This window comes from Hakea prostrata, chromosome 7, assembly GCF_041222555.1.
Source record: "Hakea prostrata isolate BN-2017 chromosome 7, UWA_Hpros_2, whole genome shotgun sequence".
NCBI classification, from domain to species: Eukaryota; Viridiplantae; Streptophyta; class Magnoliopsida; order Proteales; family Proteaceae; genus Hakea; species Hakea prostrata.
The window spans coordinates 32,745,755-32,759,239 of record NC_142606.1 but is presented as its reverse complement, the minus strand read 5'-3'; the positions used below and the strand labels follow the sequence as shown (position 1 = coordinate 32,759,239).

General features: G+C 39.6%; 1 protein-coding gene across 2 annotated transcripts in view; it reads left to right on the top strand.

Annotated features, from left to right (window-relative positions):
* LOC149010905 (annexin D5-like) overlaps nucleotides 1–12,081 on the top strand; it is a 34,030-nt gene extending 21,949 nt beyond the window's left edge. The window contains exons 4-6 of one of the 2 annotated variants that reach the window (XM_089163544.1): nucleotides 10,238–10,453; nucleotides 10,523–10,612; nucleotides 10,817–12,081. In XM_089163544.1, coding sequence (XP_089019670.1) covers nucleotides 10,238–10,453; nucleotides 10,523–10,612; nucleotides 10,817–11,020 — 510 coding nt within the window. In that variant the 3' untranslated portion in view covers nucleotides 11,021–12,081. The remainder of the gene's footprint in view (nucleotides 1–10,237; nucleotides 10,454–10,522; nucleotides 10,613–10,816) is intronic. The other variant, XM_089163543.1, reaches the window with a different exon arrangement.
* Nucleotides 12,082–13,485: the final 1,404 nt, after the last annotated feature.

Sequence of the window (13,485 nt, the reverse complement as noted above, 5' to 3'; positions counted from 1 at the left end):
GTTACAAATGAAATTAAACCAAATGTACTTCACATGAAATGAAGCTCTTTAAGTCTAGAAAATAATGCAAAAAAATCAAGTCAGTTGGTCATTATCAAGGGAGTTATGGTCCTGACAGTGAAAGGGTGGTCGATTGCCAATCAACTGCCCAATGACCTGGTTGATTGAATTTAATGCGTCGAAACAGACCCAAAAGGATCTAAATGTCCTTAAAGGCTATTCTGAAGCCCTACATAAAACCCTTAGCCTATTTTAGAAATATTGGGAGCTAGGAAAGGGGAAAGAGGAGACTGGAAGTAAAGGGAGTTGGAATCTTGCCATTTGAGGTTCCAAGAGCTGCTGGAATCTCGCAATAAACAATTTCAGATAAACCTTGCTGTTCTCTAGCTATACATATTACTTTGATTAATTTGTAGGATTTTAGAAGTGGATTCCCTTGGCTAGGCCTAGAAATAGGAGGTATCCACAAGGCCTATGAAAATGAAGTATTGCAGAGTAATCTACTATTTGGAGTTTGAGAAAGCTTAATAAACCCTAAATGCCGTAATTACGGTAAGGTTAGCTAAGGGCACCAATAGTGTGCTAATTGTAATTTCCCTCCCCAAAATCCTAACCTGTTGGGGTGATGTAGGTTCCAGACCGAAGACTCGTTGATGCTAGACACTCAAACAACCTGCTGACAACATAACAGCTGACTTCCAACCCATATTAGGGAAGTTTAGAGGGGGAATTTGACCAAGTGTTCCTCACATTAAATGAGCCCTTTGAGACTAGAAAACAATGCAAAAAGACTCAATTCAATTAAATCAGTCTTGAGAAAGTTATGGCCCAAACAGTGAGCAAAGGTCAATTTCTGCTGCTGAAGGTGGCTGATATAAGGCGGTCGATGGGTACCAACAGGCTTGTTACTGACTTAATGGTTCTGCCTGAAAATTGACCCAAAAGGACCTATATGTCCCCATGTTTCATTTGTTTTTAGGGGCATTTGGAAGCTTGAAGAAAGGGGAAAGAGAAGTTAGAGGCAAGGAGGTTGAAGTCCTTGGAGATGGGATCCAAGAATTGTTGGAACCCTACAATAAATGTTAAAAATCAGGTAAAGCTTTTTTCCCTATATATCCACTTATGTATTTTGTTGACTTCAGTTAAAATTAGAGATATTAACGAATTGATTGAAGTTAGGAATTCGGGTTAATCAAAGGGTTTTCTTGATTTGGATTAGATCTTAGCATTTTTGGCATCAGGGGAAGCTAAGTGACTCCTAAATGCTGTAATTATAGTAGGGAATGGATCCCAATTGGGATTTAACCCAAGAATGGGTGTTTAGGAACCTTAAAGGGATGGGTTAGAGACTAATTACCTTCGATGGGAATCCCACTGGGACTGGGGAAGAAAAGCCCTGAAATCTGGATCGGGATTTCTTTCAGCAACATAGGCAGCCGATACAGCGGGTCAATGCTGTAACCACCGGCTGTTTCTTGGGTATCAACCATGTCATGTTGAAAGGCAGGAATTGGGGGCAGTTTTGCCTAAATGACTTACACCACATGACCACTAACTTGTGCACATTGTAAATTGGGGAATTGGCCAATGATAGAATTCACAACCTTACGCTTAGAACATCATTCAGATTGGATTGAACACCAAAACAAGGTGAGGGAATTTGGATGCTAGTTTAGGTTTAATTATGCAATTGATTTACTTACATTGAAATCTATGAATTGCTCCAGAATTGTATGATGTAAATACAGTAGGGCATGCATTCGTGCGGGTAGTTGTGTTATGATATATATTGCATTACGAAAACTATACTTGTTTCTTGTTCTTTTGATATAATGGAATAGAAATTATATGTGGGATTGGGAAATGGCATCCTATAGGATATATAGGGGGTGGTAGCTATGGTTATTGCCTCCAATTCATGCGCCTCCCATGATCATGCCTCATTACATAAGCCTATAACCATGTAGTTGCATTGGATTAGGATTAAACCTTAAAGTGCGACCACCCTAGCAACAGGGGTATTGAGGTTGGCAATCCGTTGTATGTAGTGGTGGTACTAGTGGGCGCCCAAACTGTGGTGGGAAGATTGTGAGGAAACACTGAGTACACTAGTGTACCATTCATGTCATACAAAGATAACGTCATACTTAATGGATTGGCATAGGTTTTTGGGGTGTACATCCAATAGAGCGGCGTACTTGAGGATCTATACTCCTAAAATTGGGGGGATACTGGTCCAATAGAGTGACATACTTGAGGATGGTATCATAACCATGATATGCACTTCAATTATAGACCTTGCATTTAGGCTAGGCAAGTCCTTGACATGAGCCATTCCCTATACCAATGTTGTGCATTTTTATTTTCCAATGAGTGATGATGATAAGTGGATTATGAGGAAGATTAGAGAATGGTGAGAGGATGAGGGAATGAGATGAGATTGTCACATCCCCCCAGCCAATACCCTAACCGCTATATCCGGAGGTGTGATTCCACAAGTCCCATGGTAAAGTCTAGGGAAACCACATAACCACATAATGCACTACCACAATCATGAGCAAGGAATAATCAATGTTTACCTTTATTAATCAATTAAAGGAAATAATCTTGAAATATCATCAAAGAAAACAACTATGAAGTGTAGTGGAAAATAACTCTACAGGTCCAAATTCGGAAGAGTAGATCAAGTAAGTCTAAAGCTATTACAATCGGAATAAACTAAGAACATAGGGAAAACTGTTCTATTCATACAACTCTGTCAACTCTATAAGTATGATCAAATTCGTTAACTCTTGTAAAAAAAAATGGACGCTCCCACTCCAAGATAGGGCTATCTTGGTACGCTTCATAATCACACAAGGAACCTTCACTGTTATCTTCGTAATAGTTAACACCTTGCATAAAGTATTGGTCACTCGCCGTGGCTTCTTAGTCTTGGTTCTCGAAATCATCAGTACCTGCAACAGAATCTAAAACCATATCTCCCAAAGGGTGAGATCAAAAGAACTCAGCAAGTAGTTCAATTCACAATAAACAACTACAAGCAGTTCAAAGCAAACATAATGCAGTGATATGAGACAATGAATACAAGTATGCTTCTAACTCTAAGTATGCTGGTTTCTATAGGCAAACATGCATTAAGATCAAACACCATACTCCTCTGGGTAGGTCTTAAATCACTCTCCCTCATGGCTCTGATGCACGTCTTTTGGGTTCTTTGATGGTAATTGGGTCCTGCATCCTTCTCGGACATTCCATGGTTGGGGTTTAGGTCAATACTATCGCTCACCACCATTGGTCTGAGTATTGGCGCGTGTTAGGGTAAATACCTAGCCCAATGCAAGTCATCTACTGAGTCACATTTAGTCAGAGTTGAATATCTCCCTTCCATGCACTAGACAGTCCGTTTCCGTATGATAACCTCCCTTCCATGTCTATGCAGTCCATTCTGATATCTCCCTCCCTAGAGTCACCATCTACCATGTAAACTCTTAACCCTATTGGTCTTCCACATATGATAAACGGAAGCTCTCATGTCCTCTCACGGGTTGGGTACCGGTCTTGAGCGCCTATAAGCACATGCTTATCATGTGCAACCCTACTAATGAATGACCCCCACAATGTGAATTATGTTCTCTCACGGCTCTTATGCACGTCTTTTGAGAATCCACATTGTTGCCACGGGTCACTCAGTCTCAATTCCCCTTTCGATAGGGTTGGATATGACAGGGTTTTCCTAGCCAATCTCATCTAGACCACATCCTAGGGATGTCAACAAGTAATCAGGGAAAGCGCCAAGGGGCACCATAGGAAAGCGTCCCATACCACCTCCACTGATGTTCAATGACAGAAATGCCAAAAGGGCATTCCCCATTCCCCATTCCCCAATCACAACTTAGGCAATCACATTATATCATGATTTCATAGATATCACAATATAGTCCAACTCACAATCACATCATTCATAATCAATAACAGTATATAAATCATATCATGAGTAGATTACACTGTAATTACAAAAGTAAGACATTATAGAAAGAGTAAAACTACAGTAGCTAACACATGCATATAAGCCCTAACATATCAAAGCATGTATTTGTGCATATTGTTAGTGAACGTACTCACCTTATATCCAACTTTGTAAACTTCGAAAAAGAAATCAGAGAGCAAGTCCAAAATCAGCAAAATAACCCTAAACAAAGATGTTAAGAGTACAAGGAACAAAATCTAATGATCGGAGACGAAATGGAGTTCAAACAGAGACAAGTTGCTGTCAGGCACACCCTTGGTCGATTGGATTGACCAAGGGGATCGACCAAGCATACTGTGTATGGACAGGATCTTCCAACTTTGGTTGGAAACTCATCGAATCACATCGGAACATTCCGAAATTAATAGGAAAATTTTAAAACAACATAGAGAGACATCTATGATGATCTAAACATCAAATAAAGCCTTTGGAATAGAATTCCAATAAATCACCTAATAGGCTTAATCCGCATATTCTCACGGAAAGGCTATAATGAATGGGGATTCTTTCTAAAGGTAAGAGAACAGTAGATCATGCATAGAAAACAACTTAGGAATGGATCTAACATAAGTTAAAATCAAATAACTACAGTAAGAATAAATCATGGTCTCATACTAAATCAAATAACTGAATAACACCATATGGCTTAAGGAAAACATAAAGTGAATCGGGATTCACTCTAAGACTATGAGGATCAGAGATTAGATCATTACAGTAGTGTAAGACCTTCCTCACAGGCTCACAACAGTAGAGAGAGTAGGTCAATGAAGTATAGGATTGAATACTAATGTTTTAGAAGAAGAATCACCAGAGGAACTTCTCTTGGATGCTTGGAATCAACCTTGGACTTGAAGAGGAGGCTTTAGGGTTCTTCCCATGTTCTCCAAAGTAAGAGGCAAAGTGTTTTGGTTTAGTCCAAAGTTACATATAAATAGGATTCCAAAACCTAAAACTTCCAAAAATAAGCAATTCTGTCTTGAGGCTGTCTTGGTCAATCCAACCAAAGGGTTCCCTCCTTGCATATTGCTGAATTTTGGTTCCCAAAAGCCAAAACAACTACTTGGGTCCTCAACCAACTTAAGAAAATGTCTTACCTGACTCCATAGGACCTTCCGAAGTTGTCAACACTGTACTTAAGGTCCATCTTCCAAGTCCTTCTCCATTTAGACTACATCTTCTTCCAAAATCACACTAGGTTTCCAAATGGGATCTTCACTATCAATCTCCATTGGTTCTAGTTCAGAGCATTCAACAGAGAGGGTCCACAACTGTCTTCTACCTTGACTTTGGGTCTTCGGACCTACAACACAGATTTCCAGATTAAGGTTGGTGCGGGATTTCACAGAGATGACATATGATACGAGCAAATCGAGAGACCTTTGATCCCGGTCGTGGTATGAAGTGTGGTCCTTACTGTAAACCCCATGTTGTGCATTTCCTTTTTAGTGAATTGAGTGTGGCCCTCCCATAGAAAATTGTTATTTACTTGAAAGCATGATGCTGTAGTTAAAGACTTGCATAACGATACATGTTTATGTATGGTATATAGAATTGCATCATATGTATAATCGATGTGATTGTGTTCCCCTCACGAGTTTGGTGGAACTCATCCCTCAAGAAATCCTTCTTTTAGATGATGTTTCAGGACGTGAGCTAGTGCTAGTATAGGAGATGCCTCACCTGCAAAGGCGGGAATTGTGGAGTCTGAGCAACCTTTTGTGCCTCTACATGGCGCATTATGTTGCTGCTATACTTGTTTTTATGACTCACATTTATCTTTGGGGTGGGACATGCTCTTGTTATGTGTTGACATATTCATTTACTTTGGATACACTTCATTAGATACTTCACATGGATAATTGTACGGATAAGGAGCATTGTTATCATTCCCACATTGATAAAGTATAGAGCTAACAACATTAGAATTTGTTATTCTTTCACTTCATGGCATGATATTATAAATGATGCTCGATTATGGTATTGTATCTGATGGTCTGACAGGGGATCCGTATTGTGGGACTCTAGGTTACTTGGGTAGACCCAGCACACCCGGAGGGGTGACACTAATGTAGGATTTGTGATTAGTTATGCATGCTAATGAAATTATATCAAATTAATAAGGTTAAGTATGCTTATAAACTAATTATATGATGGATTTTTAACTCACTAAAGGCTTGGGAATTTAAGATCCCAAAATCTGGATTTAATTCTGGAGAGCAAAATGCAAGCTAGTCGATTGGCCGGTTAGTTGCCAGTCTACCTGCTGGCCTCCCAGTCAATCAACCGACGCTATCCGAAGGAGGAATTGAGGTCTTAAACAGTGGGGAAAGCCTAAGCACGTGTACTAACACTTGAATACCATTTTAGGGATTGACACAATGAGTTGGGGAATATTTCAGGGGTTTGAATTCAAATCAAGCAAGTTCCTTCCTGCGTCCAGGTGAGGGGAATCAAATCCTAGATCATAGGATATTGTTCCCCTTTCTTATTATGATGATTCACATGTGAATTTAGCCGATTGTGCACCTTAATATTTGTTGACATGTTATGCATTCATTGGGGTTTAAAGCATGGGGTTGAAATTGAGAACTATGTTATATTCTTAAGACTTGTATTTCATTTTTACATTGATTCAGGTTTAGCAGATGGGATACTAATTCGGCATGTGAATACGTTAATTTCTGTAAAGATGAATGGCATATGTGAAGTATGATTATGGGGATGTGTTGGCATTGGTCTTAACATACACATTATCTGTACATAATATAATGCTTACATGCATCATGTAGAATGCATGGTTAGGAAATTCTAGAAAGTGCAACCTCCCTACCAGTAGGGGCATTGAGGGTTGGGCAAGCTGCGGTGTGGATTTCTCTTTCTGCTATAAAGTCTGTTCTCTTATGAGTTATACGAGCAAAGGAAAAGCACTGAGTGACAAGTGACATCAAATGTTGAGTCCTGTTTTACTTGTGGGGTTCACAAAGCAAGGGTCGAATCTGTGAGGTACCACAAGGTAACACTAGCCTACCGATCGTGGCATACCAAGGGGCTTTCTAAATCAAGGGCCGAATCACTGAGGGGGTTCCAAGGTATGTCAATAGGGTTGTAGGGTGCTAATCTAAAGTAAGGGCCGAACCTGTGCATGTTAGTGGCCTCTAGCCTTGAGTGGCACAAAGAGGAGCTGCCTTATGCATGGCTAGGTAATTCCCATCTCACGCCCTTCCCAACAGGGGTAAAGGTGTTGGGAACCCACGGTGGGTATTAAGGAGAGAGCACTTGCCTTGTTGATTGTGGTTTGAAAGCAGGGGCCAAGTTTGTGAGGGCTGCAAGTCAACAATAATACCCCATTCATTGAACCGTGGCATTGTATACTACCAAAGCAAGGGGTGAATTTGTGAGGTGCATTTGGCAGTTCAATAGGGCTGTCGGGGATAGTTCTATGGGGTTGGCTCAAGTTTTATTTGTGTGGCACTGTAGCTAGAAGACTTGCACCTTGTATGGCATGTAGATTTTGAGTAAGCATTCGTTATTTGTTGTGTGTTTCTCCTTATGAGTTCGGTGGAATTCACCCCGTGAGATTCTTCTTTTTAGATGTTGGGAGAGGTACAGAGTTTCCTATGGAGTAGGAGGTACCTACTTGTAAAGGGGCTGGTGGTATGGAGACCACTAAGCCGTTAGACGCCGGACATGATGCCCTGTATGTGTGCTACTCATTCTCGTACGTAATACACTTGGATACGTAGAATGGTACATATACTAGTGGGATGAGATAGGAGTCTTATTTATTCTGGAATTCGGTATATGTAAATAAATAATGATGTGAAAACTAGGAATAAAATGTTGACCAGTAGTTTCTTTTAGTGAAATAATTATCGTGAGTTTGTAATTAACTTTGGACTTCTTTTAAATATCTCATTATTATATTATATTCCTCATGTCATTGCCTATGATTCACACCATGAGTAGATGTATGGTTATTGTACTACATCATTGATCCGGGAAGGGATGTCAGTGTCGGTCAACATTGGTTCATGAATGGAGCCCCAGACCTATCAGGGTGGGTGTGAAATTTTGATTCCAGCGAACTCGTGGACTGCATCTGAATTCCAAGGTGGGGCAGGTGTGGGATTGAAAGGAAGTGGATGCTTATAGGAGGGATGAGTTACAAGCGAGATTGTGTATTGAAGAAGGCAAAGATGAGCTGATGAAGAATAGAACCTGTACCTGAACTTATCGGAGAATGAAAAAACCTTCACCTTGACCTATTTCAGAATGAAGGTGGAGAGGCCGAAAGAAAGAAGAAGAAACTCTTGAAGCTAAGGTAGAGCTTGAACCAGAACAAGATGAGATGGAAGGTTTGTATACTCATATGGTCGGTCCCAAGGTTGTGGGAAACTCTCATTTCAAAACCTATAGCAAGGATGTCTTGAGTCTACTTATAAAACCCTAGTGATGTGAACACAAAATTGCTTTCCTTGGCCGAAACACTAAGTGGGGCCCACAAGATGCCCCTAAAAAGCCTCCTTAGGCTGGCTGAACCCTCTAGGAGAGGTATTTTGGGCATTTTCAGACCTATTTGGTTGCTGAATTTAATTCCAGTTTAATTACAGAGTCGTGTTTGGTTAGGAAGTTTGTTTTGAGTTGGTAGTTGATTTAGAAGTTGAGTCCTTAGTCCCTTGAAACTCTTTGGAGTTTTAGTTAAATATGAATTTAGTTGTGCTTATTATAGTTTTAAGTTATTTAAACTTTTATTTTAGCATGTGTCCCTTAGATGTTTAATTTTATTTCAATGGTTGAGATTATGTGGTGGGATCTTAATCTATATTGGATTTCGCTTAGAGTTAGTCTTTTAGTAGGCTATAATAAGAGCCTAATCTTTCTTTGCAAGTTAGGTCTGATTATTGGATGAAAATTTATTGAGTTGGACAGGGGTTCCTGTTGAGGGGGCCTCGGCGGATTTAAGTGAAGTTCTTCATCAATATTCAGCACATTCAGAATTTCCAGCAAGTGTTCTTCAAGCATCTCTCTGCAGCCTTCAATAATTCCAGCAGTCGTTACAACCACAGCAGCCTTCATCAAGTAAGTACAAGAGCCCCACCCCCATCCTCACCTCCCAACCCTAGGTAGCCCCTCCTCTACCCTTCCCCCTTGCTGCCGCGACCTGGTAGCAGCCTCCCCACCCCCTGTAGACATTCCAGCCACCTCCCCTCATCCATACGACACCCTAATTCTTCCCCAGCCCCTCCCCTCCCTTCTCCAACCCTCTCAGTCCCTCTCTCTCTTTCTTCTTCCTTGTGACAGCAGTGGCATCGCTACCCTGTTAGGTCACTAATCCCCACCCCCTTGCCTCCCCTTTTCCTCCAAACTGGATCACATGTCACCCCTCATCCCATCCCTACCCCTAATTCCATCTAAAACCTAAAACCCTTACACTTCAAGTAAATTCTGCACCTCATCTTCTTCACTAAAAGTTCTGCAATTCATCTTCAATCTCTAGACCTAAACCCTCACCCACACTCTACAACCATTAGAACTAAATTGGAAATTACAAAAACAGCAACAACAGTCTCATTCGCCCACTTAATCGAAACCAATATCCTAGTTTCCAAAGCCTCTTGTTAATTTCCAGATCTGAAACTATTTGACAGCAAGGTTCTAAGTCTAAAATGCAGTCCCTTACCCCAAGCTTGGCCCAACCCCTTTAGGCCTTGACCTAAACCTTGTGAGCCCCAAGACTAGTCCAAAAGACTTCATTTAATCAGTCTTATTTGCTGGAAGATTCTGGGCAGCCCTTAGTTGTAGGGAAAATCCAGAGACTCCCTAACCCTAAAACTGGGTTTCCGTCAATTAGATTTGTTAGATTTGGTATCCTGTGAAGCTCAATGAACAAGAGAGTTCTTTCACAGTGAGATCCAGTCTTATTTTGGAAGTTCTGAATGTATTTAGGACACAAGATACTGAAGGGTAGTTTTGGGAATATGAAATAATAAGCAATGACTGAACTACAGGAGTAACAGATGGACTAATGTGTAATTTAAGCATAAAGCTAGGGGAGGTCAGTGATAAACACAATGTCGTTGATTTAACCGATGTAACAAGGGGCATATGCTATTTACCACCTTTATTTTTATTCTTTTTTGTATTTTTATTTTTATTTTTCATTAGTATTACATATGTGAGCAATGAAGGCCTCTTACTATCCTGCAGCTACTGCTTGCATATACAAGGAAGACATGCTATGAAGGTCCAGAAGTTGATCAAATGTTAGCAGAGAAAGATGCTAAGTCTCTTTTTTATGCTGGAGAGAAGGAACGGGGAATAGATAAAAAGCCCTTCATCCAAATTTTCACTGAACGCCCTAGACCACAGTTGGCTGCTACTAATCTGATTTACCATAGGATGTATGGGAACTCCCTGAAACAGGTAAATATCCTTAAGCGTAGCAGTTTGAAGTACTTATTTTGAGAATTAAACTGGTTTAGTCTACTGCAGGCAATAAAGAAGGAAACATCTGGAAAATTTCAGTCTGCTCTTTTGACAATCATACGATGTGCGGAGAATCCTTCCAAATACTTCGCAAAGGTATCTTGCCCAGTTTTCCTTCGTGCAAAACTTTTATTGATAAATGATATATGAGTTTCATTTGTAGACGGTTAAAATGCTTCAAACGATTCCAGGGAATTTTTTTCCTACTCTTGAACATTTGTTGAATTTTGTTTATTTATCCTTTTATATGGTTGTTAGTCAGCCAATATGAGAATGCTCTTATGCCATGATACTTTTCAGTTATTGTACAAGGCGATGAAAGGCCTTGGAACAGATGAAAAAACACTAACGAGGATAGTTGTTAGAAGGGCTGAAATTGACATGCAGTCTATAAAGGTAGAGTACCAGAAGAAACGTGGAAAGACTTTGTTCGATGCAATTCACTCTGACACTTCAGGTCATTATAGGACCTTTCTTCTCTCTCTTTTGGGTCCTGACCAGTAGCTACTGATCATAAATAGGTGGGTAGTGTAAATATCATATATAGTGAGCTCAAATTGCTAGAGATGCTTGGTCTGAGCGATCTCCTCATAATTTGTGTATTCCTTGGCTCAACATCGCTGTTCATAACTGTAAAGGATGGTGAAACTACACAAATTTCTGTTGTGACTCGAGACATTTTGAGAGTTGATTGAATTGATCGATCACATATGTAATTGTGGGTGGGCTTCTACTTTTGGGGCTATGGTACTTGAATTTGCCATGTTCTTGATGATAATTGGGAATCTCAATGTTGTTTCATAATGTCCAATCGAGTTGATGGTGCTGGCAATGCTCCTTGTTCTTGGTTTGGTATTCTATATGATCTTTTAGGAGATTTTTTGACAAACAAGGTATTGTAAGTGAATAAAATTAATCAATTAATCCCAATGTGTTTTGTTACTTTTGTAGTCTATTAAAGACAAATGCAAGAACCTTATTTTGATGGAGGCTTACAGTACTAGATAAATCCGGTCAGCTGTGTTTTTTTTGTTTTTTTATTTTTTATTTAAGTTTGTGTTTTTTTTTCCTTTTTCGTGTCACATCCACCCAGCCGGTACCCTATCTGGCATATCCGAGTGTGTGATCCACAACCCCGAAGATCAAGTATCGAGGAAATCATCCTCCCACATAGGCAATAACATAATCATGAACAGATATAATCAATGTGTAAATGTTATAAATAAAATATCCAAATAAAGAAATGAATGACAATATAATCAGAGTGCGGAAAAAATGATACCAGATGTAAACATAAAAAAGGAGTAGAGTGAGGCAGAATCTCACTCCACAGTTATAGCGGAAATGTAGCACGTAAGTCTAAAAAGATATATAAATGTTCTTAAAGGAAAAATAAACAAATGGAAATCAACTAAACTAATAGTCTTCTACTCTATAGATAACGTCTTCATAAGTATAGACTTCATCAATCCAACTCAGACGTTCCCACTCCACATTAGGTCTAATCATAGTACGCAAACGTAATCATTTGTGGGATCATCAATGTGATTTTTATTGTTGCCAGTGTAAAACCCAGCCCTAACCTTGACCCGGAAACCTTGTTATTTGTAGGTCCGATGACCCGAAGTAAAGTAAGAAGTCAGCTTTGGGCCATCCCAGTGGTGGACTTGGTGTCTGGCTTTGAATCCATGAAAGTTGATGATGAAGTTCTATTTATGGAAACTGAATCTTGATGAAGATCGGATTAGTTGATGGACTTGGAGTGCTCTCTATCTTGGTTTGAAGGCATTTCTACCTATTAGGTAAGTCACTTGACTTGTGTGCAAAACCCCTTTAGGATTGGATTTGATCTGGGCCTTCAATTCCCTGTGTTTTGGTTTCTTTGTCGGCATTGGTCGACTAGGCCAGTCGACCAATCCACTCGACCAATGAGTGCTGTCTTTGGCAATTAGGTTTTTCTTGCTCTATTTAAGTCCAATCTCGAGTCCACTTCGTATTTGCTGCCTCCAAACTCCTTGGAACGAACCAAAGACCTCTGCAAGTCATCTCCCTTGCATCCTTGGTGATTTTCTTGACGGATCTTCGTCGAAACTCTTCCTTTTGCATCAAAAGGTATGTCTACACTCTCTTCTTCTCCTCCATCTTTGTTTTTCTTTCCTTTTTGAGTTGAGACAGTTGAAGAGATGCTGCATTCTCTGTTGCAAACATCTCTGGACTTGTTCTCATGATCATCCTAAGGATTAGAGGCTAGAACAATGATCTTAACCATGATCAGTGCAAGCTTTTGAGGGAATCATGATCAAACCATGATCTAATCTTGTTAAACTTCGATTTGAATTCCGATCTCCTTGGATCTTCTATTTTGATCATGTGAGTAGTTAATTACTATGTTTTCTTTTCATGATCCATGATCTATTAATCTCTAGTTGTTCTCTTCTACCATACTATGTGTTCTTCATGAATCATGGTAGTTACATATATGGTAGGTTTTATTTCCTTATTTAGATTTATGCTTTTAATCCTAATTCCTTGAAGATCTAAGTATGCTTTTCATGATACCTTTACCTGAAGCAATGATCTATCCCTCCTATTGTTCTTGTCTTTGATTTCTATTTCGAATTCATCAAAATCCATGGTTGATCTAATTATGGTAACTTTTTGTTTCCTAATTTGGATCTTGATGTCTTGTTTGAATTAATGTTTTGAGGTCCCCTATATGTTAGAATACTACTGATGTAGTTTACCCCTTGATTAGTACCCTTTTGAACCACCAAATTCGGATTTCATATCTTAAAACTCTGTTTTTTTTAGGCTATCTTTATCGCATTGGTCGACTAGACCGTCGACCAATCCACTCGACCAATGAGTTCAAGCAACTCCGGAATTGGTCCGTGTTGGATGTTTTGGTATCTTTTCTGTTAGGGATCTTTCCTAATATGTTGTATATACTTGTTTAGGACCTTCTTCTC